General features: G+C 27.4%; 1 protein-coding gene across 4 annotated transcripts in view; it reads left to right on the top strand.

The window, feature by feature from the left end:
- The window catches only part of LOC107438538 (ATP-binding cassette sub-family A member 2), an 81245-nt gene extending 64610 nt beyond the window's left edge, over window positions 1-16635 (top strand). For 2 of the 4 annotated variants that reach the window (XM_087153485.1, XM_043048194.3), the window contains 7 exons: window positions 2300-2441; window positions 4729-4863; window positions 6672-6775; window positions 8005-8197; window positions 8716-8853; window positions 8946-9089; window positions 10576-10805. In XM_087153485.1, coding sequence (XP_087009611.1) covers window positions 2300-2441; window positions 4729-4863; window positions 6672-6775; window positions 8005-8197; window positions 8716-8853; window positions 8946-9089; window positions 10576-10647 — 928 coding nt within the window. In that variant the 3' untranslated portion in view covers window positions 10648-10805. Of the gene's footprint in view, window positions 1-2299; window positions 2442-4728; window positions 4864-6671; window positions 6776-8004; window positions 8198-8715; window positions 8854-8945; window positions 9090-10575; window positions 10806-16449 lie in introns of those variants that run through there. The other 2 variants (XM_087153483.1, XM_087153484.1) reach the window with 2 other exon arrangements.
- The last annotated feature ends 8013 nt before the right edge of the window (window positions 16636-24648 follow it).

Below are 24648 nucleotides of genomic sequence, written 5' to 3'. Positions count from 1 at the left end.
CTAGGAGGGTTAGGGCACACCGTCAGGATTAAAATTGCATTAGAACCCATTCCTGAAATGTTATTGTATGCCGCTAGTGGTACTTCCCTACTGTGACCTGTTCAAAAGCACACGAGAAAAGAATTAATAATCGAGAAGCGTCCTTAGCGACATATTACGACATTTACGGGGTTGGGTTCTCGTGCCATTTTAATCCTGATGCTGTGCTCTAACCTCCCCTAAATATTTTTCACCCCATTTATGCTACCCACTGTTATATATAACTTTTTTTAACCTGTACATTTCAATGAAAAATGAATTAAAAATGTCATTTAAAAAAACTGAAGCTTGGAGAGAAAAACCGATTGCAGATTTGAAATCAGCAATTTGAAAGTATCTTCTATCCGTTAAAAAATTTTGTGCAACAGTAAACAGAAGAAAAATGTTTTTCAGTGTTATCAAACATAATAATATAATTTAATCTTTTGGTGTGAGTTTTTTTTAAGTAATCGAAACAATCCAAGCATCGAAATAGAACTTTGCATATCTACATAAATTTAAATGAAATTATGTTTTGGATGTTCTTTTTTTGTTATTTACAGAATGTGAATGTTCCATAATCACTGCTCTTAATATTTAATTTTAGTTACATTGTCAAAAAGGTATGTACATAGGGATTGCAAATTATTATTTAGTGTAATCAGATCAGAGAAATTACTTTTGAAGAAGGCATGATTTTAAATTTCAAATCTAGTTTCAATGCTTTACGAAACTTTGAGGTATTTCTTATAATTGCTTTTAATTACAAGTTTTTAATATCCTTCTGGATTTTTTTCAGCAATCAAACAGGTTTCAATATTTTTAATCTGGCCTTCCTCATTAGCCCTTTAACTGGAAGCCCGAACTTAATTATGGCATAACCAGCTTGTTTCTTGCATACCAAATTGGTTTTCTCATTTGTTATTTAATAAAGATCATGCATAAATTTCTCTAAATCAGGTTAATTGGTCAAGCTTTAATGTTTTTCTATCACTTGTACAATGTTAATTTGCAACTGCCAGTGTGCATATTTTTTTTATTTAATGGCTGTGATTATAACATAAATAGTTTATGATATTCAAGGATACTGTTATTTTTTTCGATATTCTAATCAGCAATGGGATTTAGCCATAATAACAGTAACCCTACAGCATGACAGAGGGCTCTGCAAATTACTTTTCCTTTTAGATTTAAAAACAGGGTAATAAATTTCTAAAGATATAAACATCTGTTGATCAATTTTGATCTCAGATGTAAAAATAGACAATAAATAAAAGAATCTGCTGAGATGTCAATTTCTTATTGAATGAAAATGAAGAATGTATAAGAATTTGATTTTTGGAGAAAAAGAAAATCAGAGAATTTTCAGGAAATCAGCATTTTTAGCCAAAATCTGGAAAAATTCTGCAACAAACCTGAAAAATAACCATTTTTAAATTTCACAGTAACAGTAAATTTCAATTGAAGTTCAAAGTAGTTATATTTTAGAGCTGTTATTAACATCTATTACTATTATTTCTTATAATGATTCTGCTGCAACATGGTTATGTGTTCTTAGATTTATTAAAATTAGAATAACTCTGAGTCTATTAATAAACTATTACATGAGGTTGAAGTTTATTCAGTTGTTGTTCAAAATGGTGCTTCTATTTATAATTTATATACTTTTGTATTTTAAATTCTACATGTTAAATAAAAACTTTCGCCTAGGGAACTTTTTTTTCATACGAAATCTAAAATTTGGCATGTTATCTATCAAGAATGTAAGCTTTGTTGCTTATTGAATAAAAACAAATATATTTCCAGGGAAATATTGCTGTGCAAAATAAGAAGAATTCTTTTCTGAAACTGAATAGAAACTCTGAAAAAAAAATTTTAACTAATACAGTAGGGAACCATTGCTATTCCGGATAACTGATTTTTCCGGTTTTCTAAATCGCTAAAAACCGTTTTTTTATTGTTAAACCCAACTAAAAAAATTTTTTTTCTTTTGGAAATAATCTTAAAAAGAAGAAAACACGATGGAGTAATACACTAATGATTATTTCCAAAATGATGGTAACGTAAACATCTTTCAAAAAAGAATGAAAAATCCTAAAGTCTTATGAGGAAAAATTTTTTTTAAAAAAAATGGCGGGTAAATGTATTGAATTTCGTTCCGGTCTTTTGGTTTTCCGGTTTTCTGATTTCCGGATAACGGGTTCTGTACTGTACTAAAAACTTTCTGAAAAATGTAAAAATGTGTATTGTATGTAATTTTTAATTTACATTCTGATTTCAGCATTGGAAGAGACTTACATAAAGTACAGCAGTACATTGGATACTGTCCTCAGTTTGACGCTTTATATGATGAACTGACAGCAAGGGAACATTTAATTCTCTACTCAAGATTTCGTGGTATTCCATTGAAGGATGAAGAAAAGGTTTTGATTAAATTCTTGTTACTAATTATGTAATCTGAGTAGACGTTTCATAATCACTATTTTTGTAATGAAGAAATGAAAACTTCATATTTCCCATCTAACAATTTCAGTTTAGAAAACAAGCTTGATTTTCATACAGAAGAAAATCTCTAATTGGGTTGTCCAAATGCATAAATGATTTTCCTAGGCTAAATTACATTTATTAGTGTGCTTGACACTTTTGAAATGTAATATACTTGTGATGTATTTTTGATAACAGTTGTAGGTTGACATTGGTCAATAAATATATCACCACATTGGTGACCCGGATGTGATGTGAACACGCCTACCTTGACAGAAGCTCCCACTTTGATTTGAACATGCCTACTTTGATGGATACCCCATTGAACAGTAGAATTGCTACTTGTGATCTCCTGGGACTGTTGCTACTCAGTCAAGATCACACGCAACGTCAGTCTGTATGCACTCGACTGCTAACGGCAACACAGGAATGACCATGAACTTAATACAGCTCTCATGATCAGCATTAAAAAAAAGTTCAACTATCTTAATACAGCTGTCCTGGCTTTGCACAAAACAGCAATAACTCGATTCTATGCCGGAGTATCTTTTCATATTGTCGAGAACACTCTCCCCACCCATTTCTCTAGTAATTTCTGAAGGAAAATTCCCGATTAATGTCCTTCGCATGGATATTAAAATTGTTTATAAATTAGATCAATTTTTTAAATCTATTAATAATTCAAATTAAAAAAATAATACTTTTAAGCTAATGTATGAGCTTATTTTTTTTTTTAAATTGTCTATTGTTAAAAAAATCTATTTAAGTATATAAAAACCTATAGATTTTTCAGACATAATTAAAACATTATTCGTTTTTATAGGCTCTCAAGGTATGTATACGGCTTATTAAATTATTAGTTCTCATCAGGGAAATTACTGGCATTGCAGAATTTAGAACTAAAGTTCTACGTTTACTTCGAAATGTGTTACTAGTTTTGATAATTTTGATTGAATTAAATCCTTAACTTGTGTTTTTTTAAAATACTTTGTTTCATATTTCAGATTATAATTAGTATTTTTGATTGATGATATATTGTATTTTTGATTATATTCAGTCTCTGATTGTAGTTTTATTTTTTCAATAAATCTTATGACCCTTCTTTTACTCACACACTCTTTGGTGTTACAGCCCGTGAAAGATCTTAGTCTTCCTCACCACTCATGTCCAAACTTTTCTATTCTCAACTTTCTTTTTTTAGCTTTTAATTTTCGTGATTTTTAAGTCACACTCAACTTCATCAAAGCATCATTTTCTGGGTCTTCCAAAACTTCTTTTTCCTGCTATTTTTCGAAAAAGTTCTTTTTCAAACTTCATTCATTCTTATTAAGTGACCAAACCGCTGTAGGCTTTTGGTCTTTATGATGTTAATTGTATCTTTCTCTTTATCCCAATTTCTAGATTTGACCTGATTCTCTAATCATGACCATCCTTTACAGGTCCAAATATTTTTCTTATAATTTTTCTTTTCCAAGTTAAAAGTAATTTTTCTTTTATGACCCTTTGACCCATTTTAGGCCCATAAAGAAATTTTATAAAATGTGGTATTGTTATCATAGAAATATGCTTACATTACAGTCATTAAGACACATTAAAAAATATCGTGTATGAAATATTATATTTTGTTAAAGAAATAAAATGGTGGAAATAGGCACCTTTGGTGGTATATTAAGAAATATTGAATTAAGAAATGGTGGGTATATTAAGAAATAAAATTGTAGGTATAGAAAATGTTTACTCCAATTAAATTACTAATAATTTATAGATGTCTTCAGAACCCTTGACAATAGTAGAAAAATAAGTGAAAAATATACATCACAGTGTTAATAAAAAAATATTTATTAAAATGGTGCGTATGTGCACCTTTGGCCGAAAATGGGTTACATGTGATGATATTAAGTTAAATGTAATCTTTTTTTTAAAACTAATTTTGTTTTCTTTCTTCAGTGTAATTATTATATAATTATATCAAACATTTATCTGTTATTGGATAAACAATAATATTAAAAAAATCTGTTAAATACGATTGAAAAAAATAATTTTTATTTATTTGTGTATTAGAATTTTGAGAGTGACATCCTGTATTAAATATGCATTTAATTTCTGTTACTTAATTCTGAAATGAAGAAAAGTTCCATTAATTTTTATTAATCTTTGTTAACTGTATTATAATGATATTTCATAAAAATTTTAATGCACATTTTAACAAACCATTATTTTTCCTAGGTTATTGAATGGGCTCTTAAGAAACTAGATTTAATAAATTATGCAGACAAAGTCGTAGGCACATATAGTGGTGGTAATAAGAGAAAATTATCCACAGCTATTGCACTTCTTGGAGCTCCACCTGTTCTTTTCCTGGTAAATTTTTTTTTATGAAATTAAAATACATATTTTCAGATTTATTTCTTATTTTATTAGTATTCATTATTTTATTCCTTAAATTTTTACTAACTGGAAATTTCTTATCCAATATTTATTTTAAATATTAAGTATAATATCAATTTTCTCAGGAATTATTTAGTAGAAGTTAGGTTTGTTCGTTTAAATCAACATTTTACAGACAAAATTTCAATTTTGTGTAATTTAGAAGAAAATAGTTTTTCTTGCTCATTCTATTTATAACTAAAAATTTGAAATTTCTGTAAACATTTCAGCTCTAAAATTCTTAATTTTACTTTTTTTTGATGAAACTAGTTTTTTTTTCTCATTTCATTATAAACTAAAAATTTGATATTTTAGTAAACATTTTAACTATAAAGCTCTAAAATTTACTTAGCTTAGATTCAAGTTACTTTGGTTTAAGTTACTTTGGTTCAAGTAGTTTTGTGAATTGTATGAAAGCAATCAAATATTCAACATCAAATCAGTGACAGGATCTCAAACTCTTCCCATTATTTTTGGATTATTCTGTTATAGTTGTTTTTAGAAAAATAAACTGGCTGATACTTTTTATAAAATAATAGAGTTAAATTTAGATTATGGTGCATGGACCCTGATTAGTCTACTAGTTAACAGAAAATCACAATACATACCAAGGAATAGGATATCAAATTTTCAGGCTAACTTAATTTCTTTCAAATTTCAAAAAATAGATAACTTTGTATTGCGCAAAAAAGTCCTAGTACATTTGTCTTTTGTTCTTGTGGTTTGGTTTAAGATAGATCTTTAATTAATGTGGCAATATATATTATTATTGCCTATTTGCTAATAGTTATTAATGTTAAAAGCAAAGCTTAATGTTTAGTACTTATCGAATAGTATGTATGTAAGTTTGCTTGTTCTGGTTGTTCTTTAAATTATTGATAATTTTAAAAATTAATTCTGAATAGATGAATATTTTTTCTATCAGGGCCTAGGCAAAACCTTTTGCTGGGCCTTTAAGTATTCGCTTTCTGTGGTGCTTCAAGGATAATGAATAACTTAAAATAGATTTTCACCAATGTTATTGAAATAAATGTGATTTTTTTTTCTTACCTAAAGCAAAAATTTATTTTTTCTTTGTTTCATTTTTATCTACACAACTTTAATGGCTTAGAGAAGTGAGTTTAAATGCCCCACTTTACTACATCTTATAAAGATGTTTAAATAAATCTTATTTTGTTACACTATCCCTATGTTTGATTTAAATGTAATTTTTTGTGTGGCCCTTTTTTATTTCCTCATTAATCTGATAACATATAAATTAAAATTTTTGCGAGTCAATACTAAGAATAAATTTTTTCAAAAAAAAAGTAAAACAAACATGTTGCCCCCGTACAAATGCCCCACCACCATTAAAATCAACATTGCCTGATTTAGATTTCAGTTAGTGCAGATAAAAATGTCCACAATAATAAGAGACTACTACAAAAACTCATTAATAAGAGACATGAATAATTTTCACTTATGCTGTGAAAATGATGTAATATCTTATTATTTCTTATGAATTTTTCTCAGAAAAGGCAACTTTTTTGTATACTTTTTGATAATTTCATAAATTATGTTTCTCAATGTTTTCTTTTATCATATTTGTACTCTTTCATTGTACTTTCTTCAAATACTTTTAATTTAAAAGTTATGACGATAAGAATAATGTCTGAGTAAGATGCATTGATATTTTGACTCAAATTTTAAAGATATTTTATCTTATTCTGAAATAAGAAGTTTTTCTATTACTTTATGTATAGGATGAGCCAACTACAGGAATGGATCCTTACACCAGGAGGTTTTTATGGGATTTAATTATTGAATTGGTCCAGAGTGGCCGATCAGTGGTGCTAACATCTCATAGGTATAACACATTTTTTCTTAAATTCATAATTGTGATGTTTAATTATTATTTTCACAGTTAGAATTTTATGAATCTGGGTTTTGATAAAATATTTTAATGATATTGAAGTATAAATGCTTTTTATTGTGTATTATTTCAAATTTAATTTAGATAACATTGGATTTAATGTTAGGTTTATATATGTTCGAAAATTAAAATTTTCTTTATTATACTTACAGATGTTTGGTTAACAGTAAGAGTAAGAGTCTTCCATGTTGTTTTTCTCTTTATTGTACATTTTTTCAAAAGCAGTTTTTTATAGCTTAAATAGAACAGCGGCAGCTTCAGGGTTCCAAAACAGCTTCAGGGTGCGTAGCGTTTGTAAAAAGTACTTAAAGGTGCTATTTTGGGGATTTCGTTTTTAAAAGCTTTTAAAGGTGCTTTTTTCAGCTGGCGTTTTTAAAAAGTGCTTTTTTTTCGAAATTTTTTTTCTCTCCCTTCAGTGATATCTGGTGGATCCCATGCATTTCACGAAAACTGGGGAGTTAGCTACGTAATCATTCATGCGGACTTCATGTCGTACCCACGTTATGACTTGTGCATGCGCGCACACTTTAAACCGAAACCAGAGTGCTCCAATTCGGATAGAGAATATCAGATCCTTATGAAATGTTCTTCTTTTTAATTTATTTTAATTTTGTTCTTGTTTATTTTATTTTACTTCTAACACTTTTTTTGACGTAGGGGGTAAGAGTACTTTTGTTCTGAGTTCAGGGTCAAGTTGAATTCACTCAGTGATGTGGGAAAGTACTGATTGTTTCGATTTACTCCCGTTTCTTTTTGGGTTTTTTTTAACGCTAAAACTGTTTATAAAAAGTTTTTGTTTTTCAATAATATCATTGATTTAATATGAATTTTTTGAGTGCTTGAAAATTTTTGTAAAGTGCTTGAAAAGTTTTTAAAAAGTGCTTATTTTTTATTCAAAGATTTGGCTACGCACCCTGAGCTTATGTTTTACCAAAAATGGTCTAAAATAGCATATATATTTCCACTTATAGTTCAAAATAGCCTATTTATTACCGAAAAATGGTCTAAAACAGCCTGTGCATTACCAAAAATAATCTAAAACAATCTATGCATAACTGATAACAATCCCAAGTATCCTATGAATTCCTAAAAATAGCTTGTGCATTACTATAAATTGTATTCTTAATTAGTAACCAAAATGATTTTGTCTTTATTGTATGTAGCATGGAAGAGTGTGAAGCTCTTTGCACAAGACTGGCAATCATGGTAAATGGACATTTCAAGTGTTTGGGTAGTATTCAGCACTTAAAAAATCGCTTTGGTGAGGGATACTGCATCACCATTAGAACTTCTATGGGTGAGCTAGAAAGAATCAAGAGGTGGTTTCGAAAAACTTTTACAGATGCTAAACTAAAGGTAAAATTTAATTATTATCTTTTTCAATATAAGTTTAGTGTCTTAGAAGTTATCAAATAAGCAATTGTGAGGGACAGTTAGAAATGTTATTCTATTTCACTATCTGCATCAGTTTTATATTTTTTCTGTTATCATTTTGAGATTTTACTCACAATAATAATAACAGAAGATTGTAAATTTTTAAGTTATTTTCAAATTAAGCCAAATACTTAGCTTGTTAGGTGCTTCCGTAGGGATTTGATGAGACCATTTGGTGAAAATATGGAAGCACCTGCAGCTTACATGTCATAATTAATTTTGGTAATAAATTGCTTTGAAAAAGAGTGGGAGACTGGTAAGATGCATAATATCGCTATTTTTCTATTTATCTTAAAAAGTTCTAGAAAAAAATATAATGGATGTAAAAAAAATAGACAATGTACTATTTCCAACAATATATATATATATATATATAACATTTAAAAAAATTATTATTTTAGAAAATGAGCATTTTCAAAAGTTTTTATTTCTTGGTGCAGGAGCAGCACTTCAATCTACTTCAATTTGAGCTTAAAGCAGGCTGCATATCCTTAGCCTATGTATTTTCTAAAATGGAGTCAGCTCTTCAAGAACTTCCCATTGAGGAATATTCTGTCTGTCAAAATACTTTAGACAATGTAAGAGTTTGCTTTTTAGAATTGCATTGTTTCTGTTTCTCTAGTTATGTAATAAGCCACCATTTTGATAACGCTATTATTATAATGTGTAGGTTTTTATCAACTTTGTGAAGCAGCAATCAGACGGTATCAGGGATCCCTCCCTAGCCCCCCAATCATTTACTCCTCTTCAATGTGACATTGATGAAATGCTTGATGATCCCCCAGAAATCATCAGTTCTCTGTCAAGGTCACAAGTAAGTATCGCATCCCTTGTTTTCAAATCATTTGAGCATAAATTCTAAATACCATATATCCCAGTGTTTAAGTTAACTTTTATAACCCCAAAATTTTATGAAAATCATCAGGATTTATGATTTATACGCTGGTAGTTATAATGGACTTTTGTTGATCATGATTTACCTATGCATTATAAACAATTTGATAGATATGAAATACTCCTTATCAGTTTAACCCTTTCCAAAATTTTTTATTTGTTATATACAATTAATTTTGCATTTTCTTCTCTCATATTTTCTTTACATACAAAGTTTTTTTTAAAAAAAAAAACAATACTTAATAATATATCAATATTTGTTCATCTTAATATCAATAATATTTGTTCAGAAAAAAATTAAGAATAAGAAAAGTTAAAATAATTTTTGCAAAAGTATTTCAATATCTTCAATTTTAGAAAATTTAGTATATATAGGAATATAATTTGTGCTTATAGGAATATAATTATCATTCCATATTATTTTGTAAAATATTTCTTAATATTTGTCTCATTTCTTTTACTACTCTTCCTATAGCAAACCTTCAATTAAAATAAAAATTCACTCATATGCTTTTTCTCATGTCAAAGTAAAAGTCTTTTGAAAAAAAAAAACAAACCATTATTAGAATTAGGGAAATGAATATTTTTATATTGAAGAACTTCCTTTATCCTGTTATTTATTTTTGCAACACTATTGTATACTTCTTCTCTCCTTTTTTAAGGAAGGCATTTATCCTATTTTCATCTACATGCTTTTACGTAAAATGACCTTGTCGAAAGTTTGGCCACTTTTTGACCAGTTAAAGCACTTAAATTTTAGCTAGAGTTCTGTCCTGAGTTACATAGTATTTGTTTCTTGACAGATTCTAATAGTATTTATTGGTTGAGAGATTTTATTATCAATCAAAATTTTGACCACTTTGAGACTAGCTAGAATGATCAAATCTTAAGTGGAGCTCTGTGCAGGATGACAGTACAAGTTTCAATCATTTCCTGGTCTCTATAAACAGAAAATTATCACCAAACTTTATATTGTTGATCAAAAAGTGTTTTCATCACATCTAGAGCTCTGTCCTTGCTGACTGTATAGGTTTAAAATATTTCCTTACCACTACAAGTGGTGTTAGCGTATAAAATGGAATTTGGTAGCAATAAAACTTTGACAACTTTTGAATTAGCTAGGATGTGCAAATTCCAACAGCAATCTATGCCTAATAACTCTGCAAGTTACACAGAGTGTCTAATTGCTGATAAATATATTGCTAATTTATCATTACGTATTGCTTAGGTGATTGACAAAAATATGATAAAGCTGTCTACCAAAAATTCTTCTTATTTAATCTTGGTTTATCTATAAATACTGATTTATTTGCATATTTGAGAGTTTCTGTTAGTTTCAAGTCTATCTTGGGCATATTTGAGTTTTAAATGTATTGGTTGTGTTTAAGTGTTTATATTCTTTATAGGATTGCAGTATTACCTGTTCTGGGATTGAACCCACAGTTAACTGTTGGGGACAACAAGACTCTGCTAATTAACTATGACAATCTTATCCATCCCTAATTTTACTTTTTATTGGCAAGTAAATTAAGTCACTTTAAATTCTTTCTGCATGTACCAAAATCTGCAATAGTTGCACTCTAGCTGCTTGCAATTTGCCACAAAATTTTCATTGCAAAATTCATAACTCAGATTTGTTTGGTTTTCTTTAACAAATTAATTATATATATTTTTTAAAAACATTACAATACTGTAAAGTATTTTTAGTTTGCAGTAATTTTATAATTCTGCTGATGTTTTGAAAGTAACTGAAAGTATTAATCTGTAAATGTTAGTTTTATATAAGTGTTACAGTTGAAGTAATGAATCTAGTTTTAGTTAATAATCTCCATTCAAAGTGATAAACTTGTGAATAAAATTCAATAATAATTAATAAAAACCAGCTATTGTTCTCGCAAATTATTCTCTTTATATGGCTTTCATTTGTTATTACTAGTATTAATCAATAATGCCTGATTCGGATATTATGAGAAAACATTAGTGTTGTAAATACCAAGCAGAACACATCAATTTAAGAAATTCTATGCAATGTGAATGAAGTTTTTTTTATCAATTAAAAGACTTGGTTATTATTAATAATAACCTCACAGAGATGTATGGGAATTTGATGGATATTCCCTACCCTAATCTATCCTTATACGATATTTTTTGTTACAATTTCCGATTATTAAGAATAACCAAATCCACTGGTAAAAGTGAACAATTTGTGAGAATTTATTACATTAATGGTGCACTCATCTCTTAATGAGGTGAACCAGATTTGAATGCCAGTGATTGCTGGTCAAAATAAATTCTACACTCAATTCACATTAATGTTACTGCTGTCATAAAATGCCCTCAGTGGTAGATGGATCATGGGTTAGAATCACCCTACTATTCTAATGATAGTTTTAATAGTTTTCCTTTCCATGCAACTTAATTCCAATGAAGTTTCATCAAAAATCCTCCATAAAGGCTAGTTTGTCCCAATATTTGATCGAGGAGTTTCTTGTCTCCTGAGTTGGGTTTTAAATTACAAGGTTACAGAGTTAAACATTAGTATGTAGTAAATCCAAAAATGGGCAGGTTGTTGAACGATAGCAATAAAATAAAACTTTTTGTTAGTAATTATTTATAATTTACTGCTTTTTGAGTTGTCATCAATAATAACATATGTTTTGAATAAAAATGGAATATTGAAAATTTTCCCTCCCTTTTTAAAAAAAAAATTGTCTTAAATATCTTTATTGCCCAAAAATCAAAGGAGCTGAAAAAAAAAATTTCTCTTACATAAAATTATTATTATTTTTCAAATGGTTTATTTATTAATTTTTATGTACTTTTCTATTTATTACACTTAGCAGAAGCATTACATTACTAATTACACTGTTTATTACACTTCAGAAACATTACATTACATAATTATTTTGTTAGTAGCAATTGAGTATTAACTACTTATCAATTTAGGTGCTATGTTTGAAAATACTGTGTTTGAAAATACTAGTATCTGATGAAATTTTAATAATATTTTCTTTAGCAGTGTTGAGTTTTGGACAATAAAAACTGACTTTCAATAAGTTAAAAACTGTTTAAAACCCTTATAAACTAGATAAAAACTGTTGAAAGCTTTGGATGAGTCGCAAACTCGTAATGCATGTTTTTGAAGTGTATTTTAAACTTTAAATCAATAAATCAAATATATAAATGTGTGCTAAAGTACAAAAAGAACAATAATTATAGGTTTTTTAAGAATAAATAAATGTTCAATTTATATTCATGCTTTCTTTTATAATAAAATTTTATTTGTAAACTCTTTCCATTGGACGACATAGAGTTTTCAGTAGACGACTCAGTAAAAAAAATTTATAGTTTTTGTTACTTTTGCAGTATACTCTCGATGTCTCAAAATTGAAGGGACGCTAAAAAATTTTGATACAGCGAGTTTTCGAGATAACAAGTTCAGAACTAAATATGTTCTGAAAAGTAGAAAAATATATTCTAAAATATTACATATATATTATAAATATCTAAAAATATATATTATAAGTCTAACATTTGTAATATATATTACAAATATCTAAAAAGCAAAATAATTTAAAATAAGAATAACTACTATTAATTGTGTATGTAACGATAGCTGACTATTAGTTTAAATTTATTTTTAAAAATTAAACAAAAATAATTATGCATTAAATAGAAAAGAATTGGCTTACAAGAAACTAACATGATTTTTCCAAAAAAAATTTATTTTTGTTTTGAAAAAATTTTGACATAACAAGGTTTTTAGAAGAAACTCTTCGATATAGGAATTCAGATTAATATTAGATGGACATATAATGCTAAGGGGAAAATATTTTTCGCCAAAACAAGGTTTTCGAGATATTGAATTTCGAGATATAGAGTATACTGTATAATAGTTTTTATATTATTGAAATAGAATTTTTTTGTTTTAATTAATAAAGTTTTTATTTTTTATTTTTGTTAGTTTTTTTAACAATATTTTCAGGTTTAAAAGCATTAGTAAATATTGCTAATACTATGATAATTATTTTCATAAAGGATATTGGTGCTTACTTTATTACTTTCAATGTTTAAAAGTGCTTCAAATTTTAAGTATTTTAAAACAGGCATGCCCAGTTTTGATACTCACTCCTCTTGATTCCACAAAACAAATAAAATTTCCTCTTCATTATATCTTATTACTTCTTATATGACATCTTGATTAACATTAAATGATGCATTTGTACTAACAATTTATTAACTTGAATTTTTAATTCTTAAAGCTTATTTTTTTTTATTAACACCGTGTGTGATTAGCTTTAAATACTTACACTTGTATTATTTTTATATTAGTATATATTACCTCACATGCATTTAATTGTTTAAGGGAAATTGATGCTTAATACAGTACATAACCTGTTATCCGGAAATCAGAAAACCGGAAAACCAAGAAACCGGAACGTAATTCAAAAAATTTTCCCGCCATTTTTACATTTAAAAAAAATTTTTTTTTTCCTCATAAGATTTTATGATTTTTTTTTTTGGAAAGATGTTTACCTTACTATCATTTTGGAAATAATCATTAGTGTATTACTTCGTTTTTTCTTCTTTTTAAGATTATTTCCAAATATAATTTTTTTTAGTTGGGTTTAAAAATAAAAAAAACAGCTTTTTGTAGCGATTCAGAAAACCGGAACGATCAGTTATCCGGAATAGCGATGGACCCGATCGTTCCGAATAATCGGTTCTCTACTGTATTTCATTTGATGATCAAAATTTTTTTTATTAATCTATGTGTTACCACCAATACAATTGGGTATTATTGATAATAATTGAAATATGAGGTTTAAGAGGATTAATTTATGACAATTTGTTTCATTATCATGTTATCATTAACCAATTCAGCATTGCAGTGTCTTTTGGAAAACTAATGAAAAATGTTCCCTCTTATAAAGCAGTGCCTTCGGTCTAGTTTATGTACAGTAAGAATCTCTAGTCATTGTTCTTTTACACTAGATTATGTGACTGGTCAAAGGGGCATAGCTGCATGCTATTTTCAAAAGTTTAAATTTTTCTGCTCTCACACCCGAATCTTGTTCCAACCAACAAAAAAAGAGGCTGTAAGAAATTTTATTTCAGTCGGATGTTTACTAAGCGACGTTCAATCTCCTTAACCGCTTCCCTTACCATTTTTTTAGAAAAAAAAAATGCAAAAAATCAACTTATTTTTTTATTTCATTAATAAATAAGGAACTAAAACGAAATATAATACACAAGTTCTAAGTTGAAATTTTAATTTTTTTATGTGTAAAAAATATTTAATTTACCATCAGTTTACTATCCCAAATTATCTCGGGCAAATAAAAAAAGTTAAATATTAATCTTTGCATGCGTTCACATCTTCATAATCTGAAAAATCATCTGCATTACTTACACTAACTTTTTATTCTTTCTTCTATGTAAATTCGTCAACCATAGTATATACAATTGTACAAAACACGTCTGCAGTCCCACAAATAGCTAAACTCTCAAACGAAAATTGGCAAACTTCCAATCACAGCAGATTATTATAATTTTTTGTTTTGCTTCCGGCCGAATAAAAACGTGATAAAACAAAATGTAGTGAGGAATTCTGCTATGCCCGAGTTTACTCGGGATAATAATTATTTGCATTGTATACATTCCCGAGTTAACTCAGGATAATAATTATTTGCAATGTATACATACCCGAGCTAACTCAGGATAATAATTATTTGCAATGTATACATACCCGAGTTAACTCAGGATAATAATTATTTGCAATGTATACATACCCGAGTTAACTCAGGATAATAATTATTTGCAATGTATACATACCCGAGTCAACTCAGGATAATAATTATTTGCAATGTATACATACCCGAGTTAACTCAGGATAATAATTATTTGCAATGTATACATACCCGAGTCAACTCAGGATAATAATTATTTGCAATGTATACATACCCGAGTTAACTCAGGATAATAATTATTTGCAATGTATACATACCCGAGTCAACTCAGGATAATAATTATTTGCAATGTATACATACCCGAGTTAACTCAGGATAATCAGGGAAGCGGTTAAAGCTTAAATATTTGCATTTATTCAAAGATGTTAAATTATAATTTTTTTTTAAGTAACACAAGTAACAAAAATAAATTAATAACAGTAACAACAACAAAAGTAACATCAATTATTAAATATAGTTGAATCTCGATATAATAACTGAGACATATTCTAAGAAATCCACTAACACAAATTTTTTTAAAGTCATCACCGAAATGCTAATAATAAACATGCAAAAAGGGATGTTTATAACGAGTTAAATTTCTTTTTTTTATTGCGTTAAATAGTTTTGGAGAGAAATACTTATTCTGCTGTTTTAGTGAGGAATGGTGTACAGAAAAGGCAAAATAATTTTTTTTTATATATTTCAGGATATAATTACAGGAAAATGAACATCATTTCACCTTATTTCCTGCCTGCAATAGTAACTTTATATGTTTATAAAACAAAAGGGGGTGTGATCACCAGCTAAGTTACTCCTAAAAAAAGAAAAATTCTTCTGTTATTTTTGGGAAATCAGCAATACAATTTAAAAGAATATGCCTGTTTGTTAAAGGCATATATATTGTACCCCATATACTCCTTCCTGCTAATGTTATTTTGAAATCTACGTTCAATGTTGTCAAAACTTTATTTCATAACGTCACTCCATTTCATTTTTTATACTGTTATTTTTACGTTGGTTTTAATGACATGACAAATCTGCTCACCTTTCTGTATGGTAATAAAAAAGCAGAAGGTACCAGGTTCAAATCCTGGATATGGCATAGATGTTCTTTCCTTCTCTATGCTGTACCATCTGTTCTCCTTACTGTGGGAACAGCGTTGGCTTGCCTAATATGGTGTTCCCCAGAGAGTGGTCAACGAATCCAGGGTCACTATCCAGGTGAGCATTGGAGAAAAAATAATGACAATCTTGTACAGCCATTTTTTATTGGTGTATAGATAGCGATTGCATTGTTTTGCTAATTTTCATTTAGAATTTTTTTTAATCACAGAGTTGTGTTTTGACATTGAGAATGGATTTTGTTTTATTGTATGTTTTTGTACAATTATATGAGTTTTGTGTTTTTTTTTGCACAAGTTTTTGTTTTTTACATTGTTCCGCTTTAATCATATGTAGTACAAAATATTTCATTAGCATAGGCAGTAAATTTTAAATTTCAGCTTCACTTTTTTGAAGAAAAAAAAATTAATGTTTTTTCTCTTTTAGAGTCGTCTTGCCTTCATACACATGGACGAAAATTCTTAGCTGACATATATGCATCAGGTGTAAATAACTTCTTTAGCAGTGTATATTCGGAAGTGTATTTTGGCGTACAAAGATATATAATTATTTTACTCTGCTGTTGCATTTATGTAAACATTTATTTACCCAGAGTGAGAGAAGGTTTCAGTTCCTTCCATATATTTATTAAATGAAATATTTCTCAATTTAGCTTTTAAAATCGCCTGTTTAAGTATTGATTTTGTTTTTAGCAGGACATGGATGTTGATAATTTAAATTTTAAATTGGAATTTGATTGTTTGTTTTTAAATTATTAAAATATAAATAGAAATAAAGGACACCATCTGCCAAATAATTTAAATTTAAGAGCAGACACATATCTTTTTTTTTGCATTATTTTTAAGTTTGAAATAGTGACTTTTGCTTTCTCTTAAAAACTCTGACATCCCTTTTTTATTCAAAGGTTAACATTTTAAAAATTTTTAGGTTCGGATTTGTTAGTCAAATTTTTAAAAAAAATTAATAAAAATATTAAAATAAACATTGAAGAAATTACAAATTGTCAAAAAATCATTATACTAAAAAAATTGTTATTTATTCATTTTTTGCTGTTAATAAATTTTTTAACTGTTCTTGTTTCAAATTAATCTATCAATAACTTAATATAAATTGCAAAATACTTAATATATGATTTTTTTATAATGATCGAATATGATTAAATGCTTCTTTTTAAATTTCAAAAGCTTAGTTCAATATTTGAAATCTGTATTTTTAACCTTAATTCTTAGTTTACACGGAAATTTTGTTATAGTTGTTAAGAAGAAACAAAATTCCTTTATTTTTTTTTTTTTTTTTAAAGTCAAGTTAAATAAGTGTTGTTCTGGTAAAAATTTTAAAAGCTTCCAGAAACATTGCTCAAATAAAATAAAGTTACAAATTTAAAAAAAAATTACAAGTAATAAAGTTTCAAAAGATTTTTAAAAATTGTGAAATTACTAAATTGTTATAATCTCTAACATCCATATCCTTATGACTAACAATTGCTACTTGCTTTTTGATAGTAATAATTGCTTGATTTTAAACTAGTATTACTAATTTATATATTTTTTACTACTTACTTAATGTTACTATTTTTGGATTATATAATTTAAAAAAATATTTTTTGAAGTTTAAACACCATATCAACACTATCAAGTGAAGCAACAGTTCATGTTTATCCATATCATTACTGTCCTTGTTCTGTACTTTGGATTCTCTTTAGGATTCATAATTACGCTTAAAGTCTGCCTTATCCTATAATTATAATTGCCTAATTTTCGGTTTAAAAAGAGGCTCACCTGATTGTAATGATTATAACATATAGATTGTAATAACATTTTTTGAACTTTGTTATTGTTAAAGCTTCAAGCATATACTGGCAAATATATTTTACTTTAACTGACTATAGATTTAAATATTATAATGTACTATATAATTTTCAGGTACGTTAATATTTTAAATTAATACAGTAGGGAACCGATTATCCGGAACGATCGGGACCATCGTTATTCCGGATAACTGATTTTTCCGGATTTCTGAATTGCTACAAAAAACCGTTTTTTTTATTGTTAAACCCAACTAAAAAAAAAAAATATTTGGAAATAATCTTAAAAAGAAGAAAAAACGAGGAAGTACTACACTAATGATTATTTCCAAAATGATGGTAAGGTAAACAACTTTCAAAAAAGAAAGAAAATCCTAAAATCTTATGAGGAAAAAAAAAAATTTTTTTTAAATGGCGGGAAAATTTATCGAATTTCGTTCCGGTTTTTTGGTTTTCCGGTTTTCTGATTTCCGGATAACGGGTTCTGTACTGTATTATATAAAATATGCTAGTTTTCAATTTTGAAGTGTAATACATTTTCGAAATATAGTTTTCGTTGCATAAAATCTTTATTGTTTAATTTTGGGATTATTTTTTAATTTTGTTTCGATTTTATATTGTATCTCAGCATGTCTGTTTAATTTTTCATTTGAATTATGTTAAAATATAAAGCTTATAATAATCACAGCTCTAAATTTTGCAATTTGTTATTCAAGCTAAAAACTTTTAAGAATTTCTGTATTTATATTTTTAATTCTATTAATTTCAAATAGAGATATTAAACAAGCATTAAGAATGGATGAAATATTAACAGTATTACTTATATTTTTATAATTTATTTTAAATCCATCTGCATTATTTACAAAAAAAAAAAATGGAAAAGCAAAATAGCCATTTATGAAAACATTTGATAGTAATTTTTAGTTTTTAAATGAGTATACCAATGATTACTTTTTGATCTGGTACAGCTGTAATAGTAATTTATATTCCAAATAAGAACAAATAGCGATTTATTATGAAAATATAACTTCCCAAAGTTCAAACTTAGAAAGGAATTCACTCAAAATTATTTGATTGAAATGAAATTCATTTAAAAATGGTATACCAATGATTACTTTTAACTTGATGCTGCTGAAATGAAAATATGTAGTAAAGAAGAAATAGTAATTTACTGTAAAAATTAATTTTATAAAACAGTTTAATCAGTGTTTAAATCTTAAAGTTATATTAGTGAAAATTAATTGTATAATCCTAAAATTAATATCAAAGATTATTAACTTTATGCAACTGTGATGATAATTTATTATGGAATTAAAAACAAATGGTATTTACTTTTTAATCACATTTAAGAGTCTTTTAAATTAAATATTAAAGGTATCTTTGTCAGTATTACTTCAAATCAATATGACAGAATTTTATTTAAAAAAATTGGTTAGAATTTTTTAAATGACCTATGACTGTCTACATTAAACAGTATTTCTCATGTAATTTTTATGTGATATTCATATTTCTTAATGAGGCTTCAAATGCATTTTGTAAAAAAAAATATTTATCAAATTCTTATTCACTCTTTAATAAACAAAATTTCTGCTTAAAAATATGCCTAATCTCCACTGAAAATGTTGTAAAAAAAACTATATTTTTTTCTGTATAGGATTATGATTTTAAAGTTATTTTAAGCAAAAGTTTTTTATAGCAGCTAGGCATTACAGATATAACAGCTTTTATCATGACATTTTAACATCTTAATGTGTATAGTCCATGTGTGTTTTCAAATGTGTATTCAACCGTGGTTTATTCATTAAAAAAATTATTAATATGCTCAAATCTGTCTCAAAGTATTAGTTGTAGTTACTTACATGTGATTAATACTATTTGAAAATTGAAATCTTTTGCATAATCTAGTCTCTTTGAAAGAATTTTTTTGTTTTTATTTAATACTCTTCTGTATATAGTAATCTTTTTAAAACATTCCATCCGGTGTAAAAGATATAGGTGATATAAATGTTTTTTTGTTTTTTTCACAATTTGTTTGAAACTTCTTTCAAAATTGACTTTCCAGTTTTGTCCAATTTGCTTAGAACCTCTTTCAAAATAGAGGTTAGTTTTAAGTTTCCCCCCCCCCCCCCAATTTTCTTGCACTTTTTTTTTTTTTTTTTTTTTTATAAGAAAGGAAATTTAGGCCTGTTTTTTAGTTTCTTACCAATTTGATTGAAATTTCTTTTAAAATTGAAGTTTGCTGTTTGTTTCTTACTACTTAGCTTGTAACCTCTCCCAAAATTAAAGGTTTACTTTTTTTGTTTCTTCCGAATTTACTTGAAACCTCTTTCAAGTTTGATGATTTCTTATTATTAGTTTCTTTCTAATACGTTTAGAACGTGTATCAAAATTAAAGTTTGCTTTATTATTTCGTTCCAATTTGCTTGAAATCCCTCTCAAAATTAAAGTTTACTTTTGAGTTTTTTCTCACTTTACTTGTAACTTCTAATAAGAATGAGGTTTCCTTTTTAGTTTCCTTTTGGAGCCTTTCTTTCCTGTTTCCTTGGAATCTCTTTCAAAATTAAGAATTTCTGTATTGGTTTTTTTAATATGCTTAGAACTTATTTCAAAATTAAGGTTTGCTTTATAATTTCTTCACAATTTGCTTGAAATCTCTTTCAAAATAAAAGTTTGCTTTTTAGTTTTTTCCACTAGAATGAGGTTTTCTTTTAAGTTTGCTTTCTATCATTTCATTTGGAGTCTCTTTCAAAATTATTATTTTCCTTTCTATTTATTGTCATTTATCTTGGAATCCCCTTTTTTTCAATCGATAGTTGTTGTATAATTTCTTCCCACTTGAAATTTTTTTTCAAAAGGAAACAAACAGTATTCTTGGCCCCTCAATTTATGTATAAAAAAACTCAGAGCAATGACAGCCACCTTCATTGGACCACCTATTTCTTTTACATTTATAGTACGAGTAAATTTTAAAAGAAATGACAGTTTCATATTCTAGCAGGTTAAAAAAAAATGACTAGATGGGTTCAAGATCACAAATAAATGCTTAGAATGATTGTGGAAATAGGAATAGCCATCATTGTAACATTTATTCAAGTATAATGTAAAAAGCAAATCATGTAAAAATGCACAACTTTAATGATGCACTATTGTTGAAATAAATGCCATTGTGCACATTTTGACATCTGAGGAATTGGTACCAGTCCACTTATACGGTAATTGTTCCACATTGCATTAACATAAGATATTTGTTAATTTGACTTTGTTTTATAATGTGACAATACAAACACTGAAATTTATTCAATGATTAAAACATATGATATTTTCAAATTGCAGCACTCAGCGAGATGGTGCAATTGTGCTGCATTGCCTTAACATAAGATATTTTTCCATTTGACTTTGTTTTATAATGTGACAATAAAAACACTGAACGCATTCAACGAATAGATCATATTATATTTTCAGATTGCATCGCTCAATGATCTGGTACAATGATGGATATTCTTATTCACGCTTTACTCAAATTGTACATATCTATCCAGTCTTTGTTTATTCCTGTGAAAAATTCAAAACTGTCTATACTTTTGAATTTAGCTTCACACTTACTGGCAGGTATAGTTTTTCTAGCTATTCATCATTTCACCAAATGTATATGAAATTCAAGGTAGTCATTTATTTCAATTGTTGGGGAGAAGTTTTTAGATCAAATTAGCTGCTTTTATTTTTATGTGTATAGCTAGATAAAATGTTGCTGTATATGTTGATTTTGATTGATAGTCATATTTTCTGTTATTTCTGTTTTTTGCAATATTTTAAATTATTTGTTTCTGTGTTTATTTTTTTCTTTTTAATTTTTTGCTTTTGTTTTCTGCTGTCATCATCTCATTCAGCTTTCTCAATCCTGTCATTTTTGAAGATTTTGTTGCAACTAATAACATTTTTTTAAAATTAAAGTTCTATTTTTATCTTTTTGTTATTGCCAATATTTTCTAAGTTTTAGTTTCTGTAATTCTATTCTTTATTCTGTTATTTGCCCCCCCCCCCTGAAAAAAATTAAATAATTCTTTAATGATTTTGAAAAAAATAATTCTATAATTTGTTTTCTCTAATTTTCCTAGTTTTAACTTATATAATTTTTTTTATCCCGTTATTTGCATGAAAAAAGAAACGATTTAAAGTGATGCATTGTTTTCTTTATTTTGTAATCCCTTTAGTAAGTTCTGTCTAATATTTATGTCATTTTTCTTTAGTTTGAAATAAATGTCAATGATCATAATACAATGCATCATGAAAATTTTAATTGACATTTCTCTTTGTAAATTGATCATTATTATCTGTAAAATTATTCTAAAGAATTCTACAAGAGGAGCATTTTCTAAATGGTAAAAGTTTAAGTATTTTATACATTTTTTTCTGTTTCGCTGCATTTTATTATGTAAAATTACATTACATTATATAAAATGATGTAAAGAATTCACGAACCTTACAATTCAAATATATTTGATCAATGTTAAATTAAAAATTTTTTTTTTTGCTTTGAGTGATCTTTATTTAGTATGATCGGTAATTAGCTTCAATAATATTGGCGAGACTCATGAATGTTCTAAGACTCAGAGTCGTTTTTCCATAGGCGATCGCAACGCTCGAATACGCCATCTGTGGAGAAGGCCGGTTCCATGCCTTTGGCTCCTCTCCCTTCCCTCTCCTCCTCTTTTCAGTTGCGTAGGAATGTATTATGAAATTTTTAATTTCCCTAGTATTTTTTATTTCTAATTAATAAAAATATTTTTTTAAATATCCTTGGTGCTTTCTTTTAAAACTATGTTTAATGTAGTTTTCAGTTTTATATAGTTTCCCAACTTAAATTATTTTAATCCATATGAAAATCAAGACCGAAACTAACGTACTTCCTTCCTCTATGACTCTCCTCCGTATTCTTGTATATATAATTCGTTTGTGTTATAAATAATTATTAAAATTTTGGAATGAAATGTGCAATGTATGATTTAAAGTACTTAATTGTTGTATTTTGAAAGTACATCTCGCGACTTCTTTCAGGAAAATTGAATTAATTTCTTTATATTTTTTATGTTTTTTATTTGATATTTGATTTTTGTTGCCAAATATTTCTACCAATATAAATTTTTGTGCTACTCAAATTTTTGATCTCTGTATTCTATCTTTTATTTAAACTTGTTACCATTTAGAGACCAGTAAGTTATTGATTTTCGATTCTGTGATCTCAAAACATAGTGAGCTAGTTTAAAGAATGAAATGTTCATTTGTTATTAATGTGATATGAAATCTACTGTCTGTATTATAATCCGGTGAAAACTAAATAAAGCTGTTTTAATCTGTTTTATTTTATTTAATATTCATTCCTGCAGTCACAATGCATTGGTTTTAGCTTTCTTTTATTTCATACTCTTTTTCCACTGAACTTTTAATTTTTGCGATATAGAGATAATATAAAGAATAATTTTTATCTTAGGATGCTTATTCTTTATTCAGAAATATCGCATTTAATTATAGTAAAGTATGTGTCCTGATGAAGACCTTTACTTTTTTCCATTAATAGTTTTTCTATTTTATTTATTATATTATTATTTGTGTTTATATATATATATATATATGGTGGTTTTTTTTCTTTATGTTCTCATTTATTTCTCCCCATTTGTGGTGTAGAGATCTTTCTGCATAAATCTGGCCATTGGAAATTAAATATATATATATATATGTATAATCTGAAGAAAAAAAATCGGAACACCAAGATGGAAATGTGTTAGATAAACTAAATTTAGAAGGCTTGTTTCTCCAACTGAAAGATGATATCTACTCAAATTGCGCAATTGGCGCATAAGTTTAGCATCATTGTGAACTTGCCAATAAGGGTTGCATTAAGTACGTGTTTTACAGTTCGTAAGCGTTATTTTGGCGTTAAATTTTGACAGAGTGAGTTGCTGTTAGTCAAGAATGCCTTTTAAGAAAACGAAGAAGCCATTATTAACAGTTCACTGATTTTGAACGTGGTCGTGTAATAGGCCTGCGAGAAGGTGGTTTTTTCCCCGCGATATTACAGAAAGACTGGGGAGAAATATATCTCCTGTGCATGATTTTATTTTATAACCGTAGTTGTTAACAGCCATCCCAATATTTTTGGTTTACGACAACCAATGTTCAACTCCGTAGCCTTGTTATTTCAGATGGCAATCCAGATGACAAGGGAGCTCCTGGATCAGGTATTGGGAGAAATTTGCCTTCGTGGAGGACTTTTTGATAGTCGAATAGTTGCTATGATATTAAATGTTAGAAATACTACTTTTTCGAAATTTGATTTTATTAAAATTATATTCTTTGAAATTATTAAAAAAATTATATACTTTACAATTTAAAATTTTTCCTTCCATTTTTAAATAAAATAATAAAAAATAGTTTTTTCTCAAAGTTATATTTTGCATGGGATTATTGGCAAAATGAATTTTTAAATTGTGACAAAACATTTTTCAGTTCCTTTTGAAAAGTTCTTGAGACATGGAGAAGTACACAAAAGATAAAATTAACATTAAGGGGCCCAATTTTTGAACTGCTCTCCTGACTAAAATATGGGGTTCATGTTTCGTCAAAAAATGTAGGTTCATTAAGAGAAAGTACGTTTTTGTACTTTCGTTTGATTGATTTCGTAGCTTAAAATATCATTTGAATAAATTAATTAGAATATTTGAAGTCATCCCCTCAAAGCCCTAGAACGTGAAGATCCGATTATTAGATCGAAAATTGTTCAGGTTGGTCCGATTTTTATTTTGAGCAAGAAAACAAAACCCATT

The sequence above is a fragment of the Parasteatoda tepidariorum genome, chromosome 10, assembly GCF_982258835.1.
Source record: "Parasteatoda tepidariorum strain Cologne lab strain chromosome 10, Ptep-v5.0, whole genome shotgun sequence".
NCBI lineage: Eukaryota > Metazoa > Arthropoda > Arachnida > Araneae > Theridiidae > Parasteatoda > Parasteatoda tepidariorum.
Note: the sequence above shows the minus strand (reverse complement) of the source record. Positions and strands in the feature narration are given on the sequence as shown.